The 19,767-nt window shown below is 34.9% G+C and overlaps 1 protein-coding gene across 3 annotated transcripts in view; it reads left to right on the top strand.

The window, feature by feature from the left end:
* Positions 1-173: 173 nt before the first annotated feature.
* The window catches only part of LOC115216792, a 43,313-nt gene continuing 23,719 nt past the window's right edge, over positions 174-19,767 (top strand). Inside the window, exons 1-5 of one of the 3 annotated variants that reach the window (XM_036506922.1) lie at positions 174-246; positions 5,141-5,340; positions 8,059-8,202; positions 10,526-11,629; positions 13,305-13,867. In XM_036506922.1, coding sequence (XP_036362815.1) covers positions 230-246; positions 5,141-5,340; positions 8,059-8,202; positions 10,526-11,629; positions 13,305-13,465 — 1,626 coding nt within the window. In that variant the 5' untranslated portion in view covers positions 174-229 and the 3' untranslated portion in view covers positions 13,466-13,867. Of the gene's footprint in view, positions 247-3,163; positions 3,304-5,140; positions 5,341-8,058; positions 8,203-10,525; positions 11,630-13,304 lie in introns of those variants that run through there. The other 2 variants (XM_036506921.1, XM_029785637.2) reach the window with 2 other exon arrangements.

Below are 19,767 nucleotides of genomic sequence, written 5' to 3'. Positions count from 1 at the left end.
ACACAAAACCAAGGAAATTGACATTTTTTTAAACAACGAAAAAATAGAGTACAGGACATACAAAACAAGGAAAATTCCCCTTCTCTTAGGTTTTCTTATTTTATTTGGCTTTTTTGAGTAAGGGGGAATATAATGATTAAAACATTACTTATAACTTAAGTGTAACCATTATACACAAAATCCGAACTACAGTATTTTACGCCATAGAGAAATATACTCATGAAACTCTATGATTATTAACGACATGTATGTATAATATTTTCTTCGTGTTCATTTAACCGCTATAAAAAAATATAATTTAATGATTACAGAAATGCATATTTATTTATACTCAGTTGAAAAAAAACGTGAAGAGAAACATTTTCTTAATTAGTTTTATTACAGAAATATAACATTTTATATTATGTACATGTGAAAGGAAAGATAAATTTCGTCGTGTAGAAGTACGACTATATATTCACTAGTTAACTAATAGATTAATCAACAATTCAAAATAGACTTGTGATTTTCTTTGGACATGGCATGAAAATCACCAATGTCTCAAAGGAGTGAGTGTCGTGGAGTTCAGTTACATCCAACAAACACTAAAGTTTTTCCAAAAATCCAAGGTTTTTATGACTGCTCAACTTGACTTAAAAGAATCGAAATCCATTACAAATATTCTTTACATAACTTTTAGAATCTTTATATGAGCAGTTATAGTAACCAATGAAAAAAACGAAAATAATAATTCTTCGGCAATACGACATTACGTCATATTGCCAATTCGCGCCGTATTTCAAAATGGCTAAAATGGCTACTTGCTACAAGTGCATCCCAATATGCGGCAATATTGATGCATTGAACGCAATTGTCTTAATGATGAAAATTGCACGCTGCAAAAAAAATCAAACAGCGTTTCAACTCTGTGTGAATATATGTATGTGTATGTAAAAGGGGTATGTGAATGTGTGTGTGTGCGTCTGTGTATTTGTGTGTGCGTGTTCGCGCGCAAAGGAAGTGGGATGGTTCATCTTTGTTCGTTTAGTTTTTGGGTTTATTTTTTGATTTGGTTGAATCTTGGTTGTCTTTTATTGTTGGTCAGTTATTTTTAGCGTTTTGGCAGAAAAAGTCATTTTAATATTGTTTTTTAACGTAAGCGTGCCCAAACAAGTCGAATGCTTACACAGAGCAGATTTTACAGCCGCATCATCCAAACCGACCGGGTGAAACCAGGCTTAGCTGCTAGTATATATATATATATTATATATATATATATATATATATATATTATATATATATATATATATACATATATATGCATATATTCATGCATATATGTATATACCCTCATGTATATGTATATATACATGATATATGGATACAGAACGTCAAAAAAAGTGAACGAAATGAAAACCGAGAGCATAAAAAGCAACAAAAACATGTCAAACGAACTGCTTTTTCGAACAACGAAAGAAACAAATAGAGAAACGAGGCAGGCAACATTGAATTGGGCCACGCGTTTCGAACGTCGGGTCAAGATGCGACTTCGTTAAAACAGTCGCAAAGCAAATTAAATAAAGTTTGGGAATTTGTAGAGGGTTAAAGTGGTAACAAAAGCAGGACAGTAAGAACAAAACAGCGAAAGCAATCGGTAAGGGCTGTTAATCCATAAGGATGTAAAGTGGTGAACACTGGAGAAACGAGCTTTGACAGGAGACAGTCAAAAGTGTGTCTTGTCTCTTGTAAAACAAAAGAAAGGAAGAACGATAAGCGTTGGTTGCGTGTGAGCAACCAGTCGTTACCGTTTGTTTTTACTATTTTGTTCTTATTGTCTTGTTTTTGTTACCACTTTAACCCTCCGGAAAATCCCAAATTTTATTTTATTTGCTTTGCGGGAATGACTGTTTTAGAGAAGTCACGTCTTGTCCAAACGTTGGAAATGCGGAGAAGATAAAATAGGGGACAACTGATGAAGGGATTGTCCTTTATGTTGTCTGTCTGGTTTCTCTATTTGTTTCTTTCGTTGTTCGAAAAAAAGATCGTTTTCCATGTTTATGTTCTCGTTTTTCATTTTGTTAACGTGTTTTTGATGTCCTGTACTCATATATGCATGTAAATGTAAGTATGTACATATATGTATTTATATATGCACATATATATATATTATAAATATTATATGATCGGACGCCACGTTTTACCTATCTATCTATCTATCTATCTATCTATCTATCTATCTATCTATCTATCTATCTATCTATTATCTATCTATCTATCTATCTAATCTCTCTCTCTCTCTCCTCTCTCTCTCTCTATATATATATATAATATATATTATATATATATATATATATTATATATATATATATATATATATATATATATATATACATATCTGTAGGAATAGATAGGTAGATAAGATAGATAGCTACATCAAGGTGCCACGTACAAGAAATGATGCCTGACATCTTAATCTCACTAACAGATACGAACATATGCATACGTTTGTGACTGTCTCTTCCTCTCTCCCTCTCTTACATTGTCATCTGCCGTTGGTTTGTTTTCGTTTCAGCAACCTAAACACTTTTTCAGAAATATTGAAGGTTTCCTGAAAACTAAATACAACACATACCAACACGGAGTGTTTGTGTAGATTATATATATACTAATGGGGTGAAAGTGTTTGGAGTTTTAAACAGCTTAAAATAAGGACATTGGACAGTTAGTTTCAACCTAGTTTACCGACAGTCATAACGTTTCTCGCTTCTTCTGATATCATGTTATCAATTACGTGGATAGAAACATAATTAGGCGATTGTGCATCAACTCATTAACATTCATGCATGCATCCATACACTCACGGACACACACACACACACACACACACCACACACACAGGCATATATATATATATATGCGTAGCTATGTAAGTGTATATACATATATATAATATATATATATATGTATATATATACATACATATACATATATATGTATATATATATATATATATATATATATATTATATATATATACATTCATAGGTATATATGTATATACGTATGTATACTTTTATAAATCTTGTGTATGTATATAAACACATATTTACATTCATGCATATATGCATAAATACACTCACAGACACACACACACACACAAGCTTGAATGTCCTTACAGATATTACCGTCACGTCTAGTCTTATTGAAATATTGAAAGAAATTTCAAATCGCTGATATTTGCGGTTGAAGTAAAGACAAACATCAACAGAACTGGAAGATTACGAGAATTGAAGAATTGAAGAATGGATGTCGCAGAAAACACACGGTTTGCTTGTATTTTACCTTTTATAATAGAAATTGTCGGGGTTGCTGCTGCTACTGTTGTTGTTCTGGTGTTGCTGTTGTTGTCATAGTCTTTGTTGCTTTTATTCTCATTGTTGTGGTTGTTGTTATTGTTGTAGCTATAAACGGGACTAAAACACTAAAATTATGCCCTATTGGGTTTTTACGAAATGGAGTAATGTTATTGAAATAGATATAGCTGCTGTGTCTAGCAGAGAGGGAAATCCGAATTGACTCACTGTCGCTGTTGTTGCTGATGTTGTACTACTACTACTACTACTACTACTACTACTACTACTACTACTACTAATTGTGCTACTATTATTACTAACACCACCACAACCACCACCAGTACTACTATCCCCAGCAAAGTTGAATAGACGTACACAGTGAGGACATCAGATTGACGCTTAGTGAAAGTCTTAGGTAGAATAAATAGGAGCGGAAACGATGTTTCGAGCATAACTCATCGTCGGAAAGAGGAAGAAAAACAGGAAGGAACAAAAAGTTCGGAGTACAAAATTTATTTGGCGTTACATGACCAATATAACTCCTCTCCTAAAAAACCGCTTTCACTCCTGGTCCTTAACATACCTTTTCTCTCTCTCTCTCTCTCTCTCTCTCTCTCTCTCTCTCTCTCTCTCTCTCTCTCTCTCTCTCTCTCTCCCTTCCATCAATATTTTCTAAAATTAAGGCTACCATTAGTTTCACGTTAAGAAAAGTATTAAAATATCCTAGTGGGAAATATTAAGAAAATCGCTAAGACACTAGGATATTCTCCTACTTTACTTAACATGAAACCAAAGCTAGCCTTAATTTACAAATATATATGTAGTTAGTTTCTTGATAATTTGATATTTTATAATTTTAATGTTTTTCCTTTCTTTCCTTCCTGCCAAAATATTTTCGTAATTCAATTAATTATCTCCAAAATCATCAATCTATACTGTTTAAATAAACTCAATAACCAACCGATTGCCTAACAATAAAGAAAAGAAATTCAACCAGGATAGATTTGAAACTCGGACTGAGCTAATGTTAGAAAACAGAGGCAAAGTTTGAGCTCGGTAGGGTTTGAACTCTGGGCACAAAGTGGCGAACGAAATAATAGTTTCTAGTTTAAGTTCGATGACAGCAATTCTAAGGGGTGAGGGTGGGGGTTGGTACACTAATATATCGATCGTGAGGCAAAGTTCATCAGTCGGATTTGAACACAGAATGTATAGAACCAAAAGATATAACGAAAGCAATTTTTTCCACATCCTGACGATTCTACGAACTCAATATAGGCGCAGGGGTGACTGTGGGATAGGCCATTTGTTTCCCGACCAAATTGCTCTGGGTTCAGTCCCACTGCTTGACACCTTGGGCAAGTGTAAATTAATATAGACTCGGGTCGACCAAAGCTTTGGGAATGAATGTTGTATATGGAAACAAAGAAACCTGCAGCATATGTGTGTGTGTGTGTGTGTGTGTGGTGTGTGTGTGTGTGTGTGTGTGTGTGTGTGTGTGTGTGTGTGTGTGTGTGTGCGCGCGCTCGCGCTTGATCACTGTTTGTCCCCACCACCGCTTGAAGTCCGGTGTTGTTACGCTTAGACACTCGTAAATTAGCGGTTGGGCAAAAGTAACCGATAGATGAAGTAGCAAACCTAAAGAAAAGGAAAATTAGTGGGATCGATTCTTCAAGGCGGCAGCTCAGCATGATTAAAGCAAGTAAATGCTTGTTACTCTGACCCCTTCTCTCATCGCGCTACTCTATACTGTGTCTCTGACAGTTTTCATATTATACTAAATAAAGATTTGATTCTTTGTCTTTCCAGTAGAACCAAGAAACGATCCGTGCAAGAGGCCATCGTCGCTGCTTTGGTAGTATTTTCCGTTTTTGTTACCAACATACTAATATTTGGTTTCAGTGCTGTTCTACCAATTTACCTCGTAGAATTCAAGAAGGTCTTTCCAGACTTACACGATCTTGTGCTTTTGATAGTGTTTTTACCTTCAAGTGTGTTTGGTATTGCTGGTAAGTACCTATTGTCGGTATGTACCCGCTATATCCATTAGTAGCGGTCACAGACCACCTGGTCTTCTTCCAGTTTGTTTAATAGTCAAAGCAAGTATAATTATATGAATTCCTTACATTTTTGAATAATTAGTTTAGAGTGTCAACTTGGAGGACAGCTCAAGCTGAGTTTCTTAAAATACGAAAATGTGAAAAAAAAGATAATGTAGCAATCTAAGCGCAGGAGTGGCTGTGTGGTAAGAAGCTCGTATCGCAACCACATGGTTCCAGGTTCTGCGTGGCACACTTGGGAAATTGACTTCTAAAATAGCCCCGGGCCAACAAATGCATTTTGCGTGGATTTGACAGACGGAAACATAAAAAAGAACATCACATGCATGCACACATACATACATACATACATACATACATACATACATACATACATACATACATACATACATACATACATACACACATGCATACATACATACATACATACATACATACATACATACATACATACATACATACATACATACATACATGCATACACACTCTTTCTTTGTGGATGACTTAAAACTTTATGTGAAGAATATGCACGAGATGAAAAAGAGCCTTGGCCTAGTTATGACATTCTCAAAGGATGTAGGGTTGGAGTTTGGTTTGAATAAATGTTGTTATATAGATGTGAAAATGGGAAGAACTATAAACCAGACTAGTATCATCTCCACCAATGATTTCACTGTTTCCCCTGTATCTGACGAGGAATGTTACATGATTCTAAGGGTGGATGAAAATATATCTTACAGTGGCACATGTAACAAAACACGTGTCACTAAAGAATATTACAGCCGAATAAAGAAAATTTGAACCTCAGAACTCTTTGCATTCAATAAAACAGTGGCATACAATGTGTTTGCAGTGTCAGTATTCATGCCAACTTTTGGGCTGCTTGATTGGACGCTTGACGAGATCCGAGCCATTGATGTGAAAACCCGGAAAATACTTACAAGCACACAAAATTTCCACATAAACAGTAACGTAGACCGCCTCTACCTAAAACGAAATCAAGGCGGCAGAGGCTTCACATCGATCCAACATTCCTTTGAATGTCGTATCATATCCCTTTGGCCACATTTTTGACCACCAAGTGTCGAAGTGCATCCCTTGATCAAGTTTGCATACCTGAAGATGATAACATCACAAGACTTGGAAGGCAGCTCCTTGAGCAACATTGCTTGTCTGATAACCTTAAATACATGCCCAAAGAAGTCGCACGACTCTACCGCAACGTATCATCAGATGAAAGGATGAGCGTATATGAGCAGAAGACTATGCATGGATATGTTAGTAGAAAGCTCCGTGATGATAGCAACATCGATTATCAAAGCAGTTTATCATGTACCAATAGCCAAATTACTACCTCCCACTTTGAAGGGTATGCGCTTGCAATCCAGGAACAGGAAATATCAACGAAGTACCAGATGCTCAAAAGGGATAGAGATGCAGGAAAAGCCGTAAAATGTAAAAACTGATGCAGACTTTGCGGAGTTCACACTGAAGATATCACCTACATCATAAACAGTTGTCCAAAAATGTCATCCCGATATCCTCAACTGATAAGACATAATGTTGTAGCTAGGACAATCAATAACGAAATCCGTCGGAAGTGTAATCCCGAGGAGAAAGAAATATAAACCCACAACATGGTAGAAGCCATAGCCACTCATAAAGAAAAGGAATACTGGTGGAATGTACCAGTAAAGACCTCGATGAAAAAGCACGACAGACCGGATATAGTGATTTGGGATAGAGAACAGAAACTGTGTACAGTTGTGGAAATTAGCTGCCCAGTGGATGTTAACATAAAGCTGAAGATCAGTGAAAAAGAAAATGCCTACGCTGAACTATTGAGAAATCTGCAGTTACTCTGCGCAAATTACAAGTTCAGGTTTATACCTGTAATTATTGGGGCCCTGGGATATGTAACATACTGCCTAAATGCCAATCTTGAAAAATTAGGCTTTCCGAAACGAGAAAGGAGAAAGCGTTAATTTGTAAAATACAGATCCAATCCATCACTGGAACTGTAAAAATCTGTAAAACTTTCCAGAAGTGTATCATTTAAATATATATGAGCATGATTAGATATGCAAATATATGCATGAGAATACAAATATAAAACATACAAGTCTGCACGTACACACATAAATACATACTTACATACATACATACATACATACATACATACAAAAATGCCCTCTTGTTGATGTTGAAATTCCAATGAAGGAACCTTGGATCTAGGTTAGAAACAGGTTCTTTCTCTACTGGCAAGAAATCTTGAAATAAACTGAATAATGACATACATGCATGCATACACACACACACACACACACACACACACACACACACACACACACACACACACACACACACACACACACACAAACACACACACACACTTATACATACATTCATGAGGTCGAGTTGACCCAAAGCTTGCGAGTGGAACTGAGTAGGCAAAAGCTGTACAGAATCCTTCGAGTGTTTGTAACTCTGATTCAGTTTCTACCAATTACGTTTATTGAACAATTAAATATCGTCAGAAATTCCAACCTAGATCCGTTGTTTATTAGTTACTGGTAATTAAAAGATCATTAACAATATTATAACTCATTAATTAATTGAATCCCAATGAATCATTAAAAGACTATTTTCTTCTTTTTTCGCTCTTAGGTTTCATGGTTGGAATATTTCTCACTAAATTTGGCGTAAGAACCACTGGCATCGTGGGAAGCCTTTGTCTTACCCTTTCTATTTGCGCTCCATCGTTCTCTTCGAGTATTTATGTTTTATTGGGATGTTTCAGTCTTTTGCCAGGTTTGTATTGCCCAGTGATTTAGAAAAGCCTTCACGAACAAATGTTGCACGCATATATATATATATATATATATATATATATATATATATATATATATTTCAACAATTGAGGGCAATTTTCTTTAAGTATTAGAAATAGCTTTAAAAAAGTTTTTTAGCTGCTATTTCTAATGAGTTCAGTATGCGGCAAAGTAATTTATTTTACTAAGCCCTTTTATATAATATATATATATAATATATATATATATATATATATATATATATATTCGTTTTGCAAGATTCTTGATGTGAAATCTTGCGTTGAAACATATATTGTTGTATTTAGGGATGGTCATTTTGCCAGTTTAGCCAATAAAACACACGCACTATATATTTGGTGTTAATTTGCTTCAGCTTTATTGTATTTTTTTAACTTAATCGTATTTCGGCCAGAGTTCTTTTGTCACACTTATGTGACCTCATCAGTGGTCCTTTGCTTTCTTCATTCTTATATGATTATATATATATAGAACAGACGCAACGCTTAGACAAATTACAGAAGCTACACACATAATAGAAGATAACGCTAGCCTGAATAGGAAACTAGAATGGAACACTAGCACACACACCCAACACACCACAACATATGACAGAATAAGATACCATAAGCTGATAACAATATGAACAAAATATAATACAATACACAGATAAACAAATGGAATTAAATAACTATAGACATTTACAAAATTAAAAATTAAAAATTAATTAAATTAAATACAAAAAATAAATAGAAAAAATAATAAGTAGGTATAAACACATGAACAAAATAAATAAAATCAAATTAAACGAACGTGTATAAACAGAGGATGAATATAATACTGGCACTTCCCCCCAACACACACACACGCACCTACTAAGCATAGACACACATAGGGGTATACGCATGCGCAAGACACACAAATCAGAAAGAAGAAAGCAAAGGACCACTGATGAGGTCACAGGAGTGTGACGAAAAAACTCTGGCCGAAATACTATTAAGGTAAAAAAATAAAATAACGCTGAAGCAATTTAACACCAAATATATAGTACGTGTGTTTTTATTAGCTAAACTGGCAACCTAACCATCCCAAATAAAATATGTGTGTGTATTTTCATATACATGTGTGTGTGTGTTTTCTTGCTTTCTATGCATATTGTAAAACGTTTAACGCTAATCATAGATATGATAATGAATTCAAATGTCACTTATCGCTTTCTGAAACTTTATTATCGAAAGAACGCAAATCATAAATCTTTTTACTTTATCTTTATGGGCTTCGAGGAAAAGAGAAGTCTTTATAATTTGACCAGGCTGAAGTCATTGACGTGGTCAACATCTCCATAAGTACTTTGTCCAGAATAGTGGAGAGGTGGAAGTGCAAGAGTGTCTGACAGAATCTCTAATGGTATTTATTCCAGCTCTTTGTAGTTTGAGTTCAAATCGCACTGACTTAATTGGGTGATAAGCTAATTTTGTTCACTGGTTTACCATCACCATCAGAACTGGATTAACCATTAAGTAGGATAAGCACTTGCTTATTTTATCAAGGGAGGTCACCATAGAAATGGTAAATAGTTTACGGTACAATAGAAATCACTTTAAACTTGCTAACATAATATTCAGGATGATTTATCTCTACTAAATATTGAAGCAGATGTCTTACGTAAGATTAATTTTTGTGGCTCAGATCAAAGATTTTGCAATTAAAAAAATAAGTAGAAGAAAACATTTCAAATGTAAATAAAGTGTTAGTATAAAAAAGAAACATTATTTTTGATCTAACTGTTTGTTTTGTTTCATTTTGAAACATAAAAATTAATTTTATGGTTTCTTATTGTTTATATTTCAAATTTCACACACACACACACACACCCACACACACACATATATTAGGGCAGCAAAATCTCATAAGTACTGAAGCCTTCTGTCGATCATAATCGAGCGCTGATCACCATGTGGTATATTGGATGCTTTTGGTGGTGTTCACTTTGTTTGCAAGAATCCAATCCAAGTGTGCGGCATGAGAATATCTTACTTCATCCCCAGAACCAAGACTTAAGATTTATTTCAATACACGAATTCACATCAAGAATCTTGCAAATTGAATACGAAACGATGTTTAATTCTAGTGTAAACGTTATGAGCTACCTTTTAATATGGATGTAAAGCTTCCAATCAGGGAATTAAAACAGAAATAATAAAATAACAACACTCTCTTCGTTAATTATTCAGAAATGTCCTTGATTAATTTAGTAACTACTTTTTAATTACTCTTTGTTTTTTATTTTTCATCTCTTGTAACAGGAATTGGTTGTGCTTCTCTTAATGTCTCGGCTAATAATGGATTAGCAGCTTATTTCGGTGAAGACAGTCGTAAATTTATTGCATTTGCTACGGTCGGAAAATCTCTTGGATATATAATTTTCCCAATCCTTACCAATTATTTCATTGAACTCATGTTCTGGCGTGGAAGTCTTCTTCTCCTGGCTGCTACTTTCATACAAACTCTGCCATGTGCTCTCATATATTCTACGGATATGTATAAAAACACGCGGAGAGAAACTTTGGCAGTAAGTGAAAGTAACGCGCCGAAAGATTTGTATAAGTCGGATTCAAACGTTTCTGTAGAACAATTTCAAAATGTTGGTGACGTTCAGGATGAAACGATATCGAGCAAACTGGAAATATCTGAAGTGAATAATACAGCCTTGAATCATAACGAAGACATCAATACAAATGAAAAATATATTCGTGAGGCGGTTATTAAGGCCTTAAAATATGACAACGAACCATTTGTTATAAATAATACACAACCTGACAAAGAAGATTCTTTGGGTATTGAAGAGACAGCTATAAATTCTATAAAATCGGAAGACGAGGTGATTGATGTTCGAAGTGCCAAGGTTCAAACGGAAGGAAAATCTGATTCGAAATTTTCTGCAAAAATCGTTACAATTTTAACAAATTTCAATTACCTTTTATTCCTTTTCGCTGTTATTATAACGTATGGCAGTGTTATAACAACAGTGTCTATCTTACCGGATTATTGCGTACAACAAGGGCTAAGTCAAGCAGAAAGTGCCCGTATATTTTCAGTGGGATCGTTTGGGTATATCTTGGCTTGTTTCGTCAGTAGTTGGTTGATACATAAAAACATTGTTCCAAGTAGGATTATATTTAGTACTGCAGCCACCATGAGCGGATTACTGATCTGTGTTTATCCTTCGTTGTCCACTTCAACATATTTGACTTTGCTAACATTTGCTGTGATGTTCACAAATGGCCTCATATTCTCTACATATGTTGTAACTATTATGGATTACTTCGAAATCGGATATTTTTCGATAAGCATGGGATTTGGAGAAACAGCAATTGGAACTGGCATTTTAATTATTGGATATCTGATAGGTAAATATGTAACATTTTTATTATCCATATTTCAGAATATACTCAGTTACAACCGTTCTGATTACATATATACATATGAAGTATGTGTTAAGGAAGAATGAGACGATCGGTCGCAGCAGTTTTGTCGTTGGCTAGATATTCAGCGTTTTTGCGCAGCAGCACTTTTCTATTCTGGATGTTAACACGCGTGCTCACAAAGAAATGTATACCTGCAGAAAGAGAAAGAGAGGGGGGAGTAAAGGAGAGAGAGAGAGAGGGAAGGAGAGACAGATATTAGATATAGAAGCCTGACTAAAAGCATAACTAGAAGCGTAACTAGAAGAACCCACAAATAAACAGAGGAAGAGAAGGAGAGAAAGAAAGGAAGAGAGATTACAATTTATCAATTCAGCACAGTTGTCATAAATGTTTCCCCTCTCCTTATATACAGAAGGAGAAGTATAATTACGCAGATAAATAGAGAGAGAGAGAGAGAGAGAGAGAGACAGACAGACAGACAGACAGAGACAGACAGACAGAGAGGAAGAGAACGATAGAAACGTTTACACGTTGGTTGTCAAATAAGTCAGCATCGAATTAGCGATGCCAAATAGGTGGTGCTAAAACGGCTGTGCCAAAACGTCTCATTCCCGTATGAATGTTGCTGAAGTAATCCCCGGTCAGCAATTATAGTATTTTATGGAGAAACATTTGAATCGAATGAAATATAAGAAATAACGTTTTTGTAGATAAACGTTTTTCGTTAATCAGTGTAAAAACCTACAAACCGGTCATATCTTCACAATTCTTATGACTTAACTCTAGCGATTTATGAGAATATATATTCTACAAGAGATTTTTCCAGTTTCCATGGAGATAAAGATATTTTTCATTCCTGCATAGTATGACTGAATGGCTCAGAATTTTGCTTTATAATCACAAGATCTCGTGTTTTAGCACACGCTGTAGCATGGGGGCAATTTTTCTTTTACGTTCAGACAATTTCATGTCGTCTTTCATAGTATAGCAATGAAGTTTGCTCTATAATTACAAGATCTCGAGTTCAAACCAAGCCTATTGCATAGTATTTCAGGCCTTCTTTTTACTGAAGCCTCCAGTCGACCAAGGATCGTGTGTGGAATTAGATAGATAGAACTGTGCGGAATCCCGTTCAATGGTGGATTGCAATTCTTTTCTACTCTAGGCATAAGGCCCAACATTTTGGGGGAAGGGGTCAGTCGATTAGATCGACCCCAGTACGCAACTGGTACTTAGTTTATCGACCCCGAAATGATAAAAGGCAAAGTCAACTTCAGCAGAATTTGAACTCAGAACATAAAGACAGACGAAATACCTATTTCTTTACTACCCACAAGGGGATAAACACAGAGGGGGACAAACAAGGTCAGACAAACGGATTAAGTCGATTACATCGACCCCAGTGTGTAACTGGTACTTATTTAATCGACTCCGAAAGGATGAAAGGCAAAATCGACCTCGGTTTTAGGTGAACACAGACTGTAAAGACGAACGAAATGCCACCAAGTATTTTTTCCGGCACGTCCACGATTCTGCTCGCTTGACGCCTTACCATAGATATTAATGATTAGAAATAAATTTGATTTATTTATTTATTGAATATTCAAATCTGGTGACTCGTCTTTAATGTTGCTCTTCTTGTTCTTGTTGTTTGCAGGAATCTTCTCAGAATACATGAACACTTACGAATACAGCTACTATGTGATCGGGATCGGACCAATTCTTTCGGTTCAACCCATTTTAATTCCATTCTTATTTAGCAAACTACTAACTAGGCAAACACTCACATATTCTGTGAATAATGTCGAGAATAAATGATGAAGAATGGCCAAATTCCAAAGAACGATATTTCAAAATCATATAAAAAGAACTTTGTTATTTCCTTCCAGAATATGATCCTGGAAGCTTCACACTTGAAAATCATGTTTGTAAATCATTTACATACGATCATTTGCTACACAATCAAACAAATAACAATGATTTCAAATTTTTATCACATGGGCAGCTTGGTGGGGTAGGGGAGGGATTAAGTCGATTACAATGACTCCAGTGCGTAACTGGTACTTATTTAATAAACTCCGAAAGGATGAATAGTAAAGTCATCTTCGGCGGAATTCGGAATTAGAACATAGCGACGTTCAAAATACCGGTAAGCGTTTCGTCCATCGCGTTCGTTGCCTAATAATAATGATAATAATAATAGTGATGATGATGATGATGATGATGATAATAATAATAATAATAATAATGATAATAATAATAATAATAATAATAATAATAATGATAATAATAATAATAATAATAATAATAATAATAATAATAATAATATAATAATAATAATAATAATAATAATAATAAATATAATGCGCTACACCACAGTTTTAAAATACCACAAAAAACTCTGCCTGGAGATAAATGTACCAACAACAAAAAAATACTGACGAATACAGATCTGTTAGCGTTAAGAAGCTACCTTACAAACAATGTTTAGATGCAGAGAACTCGGAGGCGGTGTTGTCTCAAAAAAATTAACCCTAAACAGACAGATCCGTTCTCTAATGTCAACGCCGAAGCTCGTCATGCCTCGATAATAAAGCAAATTACAAACCGGAATTGTACTCACACGGAACACCAAGGACTGCGTAGTCGAATGATGAACCAGATTCTATACGAATAATCAACCACAGGTTCAAATCTTCCCGAAACACAGGAGCTGGAAGTACCCGACAACCAGAATATTCCAGCATATACCCATCCATTCTCTTCAGCAAATAACAAAAAAGAGAAAGAATGAAAATGTAGGGTAGATAATAAAGAAGTTCTTAAGGCATTCTATCATGCCATATATTTCCCCATAAATAAATCTAATACTATTCAAACCTACTTAAGCTGGAGACAGAAACACTTTGAAGTAAGACCCTGCATAGACAGTAACAAACTTGCCAACGTCAGAAGAAACATGAAAAAGAAATTACTGACTGAATTAGAGATTGACCAAATTAAACAGTCAGTAAGGGATAAGAGGAACGAAGTTGCAGCTAAAGAAGATTATACAGAAGAAATAATTGTAAAGCAACACTGACCTGATGAAAGTGCAATGTTGATTGAAAGAGTTAATGTAACTGATAAGGCAAAGTGAAATACTCTCTGAACCAATCATAAACACTAAGGCAGATGGAAATCAAATAGATGAAGAAAGTCACACAAATATTAACCCAACGGAACTACATGATCTAAATAATCAAATTATGATTGAATGGCTGAAAATTAAAGAAACCAGTATGAATGGATGTGACACTCTCCCAAAAATTCGCAGTTCTAACCAAAACCTGAAAATAATTTGTAAAATCCACCTTGCACTTAAGGATATAATTTCAACTAATGATCTTAACATTACAGATGTCAACCACTTCACGATTCTATGTGGTGAAAATATTAGAAAATGAAAACATTATCGCAAAAAAGCCTTCTTGGCAAGAGAGTATTCAACACCAAATTCAGCTACTTAGGTCTGACATAGTATGTTTAAAAACTTTAAGTTTGACAAGACTATCAAACCAACAAAACTCCGAAGGTATGTGCTAAAGCTGCCCGCATAGCATGGTATGAAAAGCGCGTTAGATTCTTCAAGGACAACATGTTCAAAAATAACCTGAAAATTTTTTCAGGAAGATAGGGAAAATACCAGTGACAGTAAAGTTACTCCCGTCAAAAGAAGTGCAAGAATTTTAAAATAAAATTTGGGCAGAAGAAAAAACACAGAATGAAAAGGTCCCTTGGATCGATAGAATATCTACAGATTAAACTCCTTAGAAGAGCAAAAGTGGGAGGGTATCAAGGTAGAGGAGGTAAGATCTGCTCTCACAAGCAGTCATGCAAATAGAAGTCTTAAGGAAATGATAAAATTCCTATCTTCTCAATGAATGCCTTCCCAGAGAGACATGAACTGCTAATAAAACTTTACAACGATGTTTTGCAACAAACTAATATGATTCCCTCTTGGCTAGTTAATGGTGTAACATTCCTACTTCAAACAATGAAGAAACAAATGAACCAAAAAACTATAGACCCATAACCTGTTTAACAACTATGCATACAACGCTAACATCTGTCCTGACGGATTATACCTATAGTTTTTTAATAGATGGATGTTAAAACTTGTCTCAAAGCATGAAAACAAGAAAGCATCACACCAAGTAACAAAACAGGCAAATGAATTCCAAATACCACAAATGAATTCCAAATACCACAAATTCCAGAATTAAACGTACTGGGATCGAGCACAGAAAAAGCTAAGCGTATGAAAACTCCTGCCTTAGATAGTTTTACTGATACCAGGTCATCCCATAAGTTCTGTCCAATTTTACCTTTTTTAAAATTAAATGAATTTTAATATTTTAGAATGTCTAATGGAATTAAAAATTATTTTTATGCATTCGTGAACATTTAAACTAATTAAATATTATTTTACAGAATAATAGAATTAAAACCCTTTCTAACATGGAAGTATCCAAAGAGCATTTAAGGGACATAAGGCTTTATGAGTACAAAAAAGAAAACTCTTCTGCCGAAATGACTCCGAACATACACTCAGCTTATAGGAAAGAAGGCTTGAATGAAAGAACTTGCAGAAGATGGTTTGAAAAATTCAAAAGTGGAAGATGAAGGTCGAACAGGACATCCAGTTGAGTTTGATGATAAGCTCCTTGAGGCATTACTTGAAGAAAATCCTGCATTATCAGTTGAAGAATTGGTAATAAAGCTTAGTTCAAACCATACAACTGTTCATCGTCATCGTCAATAACTTGGAAAGGTTCTTAAGTTTTGAAAATGGGTGCCTCATGAATTGTCCGAAAGCAACCGCAAACCCCGTGTTGACATCTGCTCTTCTCTCCATTCTCGCGAACTCATTTCACCTTTTTTGTGTAGACTTGTGACTAGTAACGAAAAAATGGATCTTCTATCGAAATGTTAAACGTCGTAAACAGTGGCTTGGTAAAAGGGGAAAAAGCTCAACCATAACCGAGAAGGGAACTTCATGGGAAAAAAGTTTCTACTATCTATCTGGTGGGATTGCAAAGGAGTATTTCACATTGAATTGTTACCACCTAATGCAACATCAATGTTCAAGTCTACTGTCAACAATTAGAGCGTTTGAACCAAGCTTTGAAGAAGACAAAAGACCTGCTTTAGTGAAGTGAAAAGGAGTTATGTTTCATCATAATGCGTGACCCCACACTGCAAAGACTACATCACAGAAGATCGAAGAGCTTGGTTGGGAAAAATTCCTCATCCACCTTATTCTCCCGACCTTGCTCCTGCAAACTACCATTTGTTTCGTAGTTTACAGAATCATTTGGGGGACATAACTTTCGCAAGCCAGGAGGAGGTCCAAACTGACATTTCAGAGTTCTTCCTTTGAAACCAAAATACTTTTACATTGATGGGATTAAAAAGCTTGTACATAGATGGAAGGAAATCATAGATTATCAGGGAAAGTACATTGATGATTAAATTTCAATTAAATATAGCATTTGATCACTTGTTTTCTTTATTCAAAATTCGGACAGAACTTATGGGATGACCTGATAAATAACAAGAAAATCCTCTCGATGGAAAATACCCAAAGAGATCTAATAGTGCCGATGTTAACAAAACCCTTACCTATCAATGGTTAGTGGATTCTGGCTTAAAATCAGAAACAGAAGGGTTTATCATAGCAGTCCAACATATTAAAGAACGGCAGTAGTCCAACATGTCATATGTGTCAACAACAAAATGAAACCATTGATAATGTTATCTCCATGTGCAGTATTGTTGCGTATGCAGAGTATCTCAGTAGGCATGAGAGAGTAGCATAGTATATTTACTGGATAATTTGCAAAAACCTGGACCTACCCCATGGTAAAAACTGGTGGGAACACATAACCCGGCTATGGAAAATGAAGAGGGTGAAGATAGTGTCAATTACTGTTGGGTCATTGGAAACAGTATTGGAAGGCATCAAGGGGAATATAAAGAAAATTGGAATAGAGTGCTCTGTAGAACTGTTACAAAAGATTTGCCTCCTTGGCATGGCAGGAATAATCAGGAAAGTATTAGATAGCTAGAAAGAACGGATAGCGTGGTACCGTAGGCTGCAGGTAGCAAGATCACTACGCATGCAAGACTCCAGGAGCTTCAACAAAATCTCTGATAAAGAGAAAATACTACTACTACTACTACTACTACTAATAATAATAATAATAATAATAATAATAATAATAATAATAATATAATAATAATAATAAAATAATAATAATAATAATAATAATAATAATGATAATAATAATAATAATAATAATAATAACAATAATAATAATAATAATAATAATAATAATAATAATAATAATAATAATAATAGTACTGGCCTGATGTACTACCAGACAGTGGCTCACATAGCTTTCGATATTAACTGATTGTAAGTGTTACATTATTTTGTCTTGGTATAAAAGATGGGCTACAGTAAATATTCTGCTCAATACCAAAGATTTCCTTGTTGATGATATGTATATCTCTGATCATGAGCAGAAGTAGTGGGGGCTCATAATAGCCATGTGTTGAGAGGAATTATTTTGGGTTCGAATAATTCACATTTGGAAACATAGGTGTTTCGTTCAACATCCTTAAACAACCCTTTATTCAGGGCCATTTTGAGTGAGGTGGGCTACTTGACCTGAAGAAAATTGTAACTGGGCCTCACTTGTAAGGTTATACGCTGTTTATCTTGAGATGAGATCACTATGTTGCGCAAATATGGTTGTGATGCATGTGCCTGGTGCACCCTTATCAGACGGGTAGTCATGATGGGTATACTGGGCTTCGTATATTTTGCCCCAGTGTCACTTTGATGGCATGCACTACTCTCTCACTCAATAATAATAATAATAATAAATAATAATAATAATATAATAATAATAATAATAATAATAATAATAATAATAGTAATAATAATAATAAGTACATACCGACAAAACTATAAACGCTAATAAACCGGATATTATTATAAAAGATCAGACAAAAAAGACGTGTTTATTAATTGACATGTGTACTCCTTGCGATCACAATATAGCGGCGAAAGAATTTGACAAGATCAGTAAATATAAAGATTTACTAATAGAAACTGAAAAAATGTGGCATCTCAAGGCGACTACAGTACCAGTGATTGTAGAAGCTCTAGGAATGATAAAAAAAAAAGGTACTGAAACCTATTTGAAAATGATACCAGGCTTACTATCTCTACAGGGAGTGCAAAAAATCGTGTTAACTGGAACGACTCGTGTACTGAGAAGAGCATTATCACCGTGAAAACAACATCCATTCATGAATTTATTTATTCATAATTTTTTTAAATACATATTTTACCTGTGAATTTCCGTGTGTAATCTGAGAATGCATACAGTGAGCTTCTCTGCCCTAGGTGTACGGAAAACACTCGGCGGGAAATGGAAGAAAATTTGAAGATGGAAAATAATAATAATAATAATAATAATAATAATAATAATAATAATAATAATAATAATAATAATAATAATAAATAATAATAATAATTATGATGATGATGATGATGGTACGACCACAAACCTGAAGCCATCATCGAAAATAATAATGCAATGATCCTGTGCTATTTTATGATTCAGTGCGACCATGAGATAGAGAATAGGAAGTCAGACATAGTCTTAATTGAGAAAGAAAGCAAACTATGCTGGATCATAGATATAGCATGCCCAGCTGACAACAAGGCATGCGATAAGGAAGAAAGAAAAGTCAATAGATATGACAGGTTGGCTTGGGAAGTTAAGCAGTTGTGGTCGATGAAAAAGGTGGTAGTAGTACCAATAATTGTCGGAGTCCCGCGAACAGTGAGTGAAATTCTTGAGAAGTATATGGAACAAATAGGGGCTGCAATAAGGGCAGAGAACTTGCAGAAAACAGCACTGCTTGGAACGGCTCGAATACTCCGGATGCTGCTCGAAAAATAAGAGGTGTCACCTTAGTTCACTGGTAGTGAACAGCCGACACCGTAGTACATCTCCAGCGTTAGAAGCTGGGCAAAGGTAATAATAATAATGAAAATAATA

This window comes from Octopus sinensis, linkage group LG10 (genome assembly GCF_006345805.1).
Source record: "Octopus sinensis linkage group LG10, ASM634580v1, whole genome shotgun sequence".
Taxonomy (NCBI): domain Eukaryota; kingdom Metazoa; phylum Mollusca; class Cephalopoda; order Octopoda; family Octopodidae; genus Octopus; species Octopus sinensis.
Note: the sequence above shows the minus strand (reverse complement) of the source record. Positions and strands in the feature narration are given on the sequence as shown.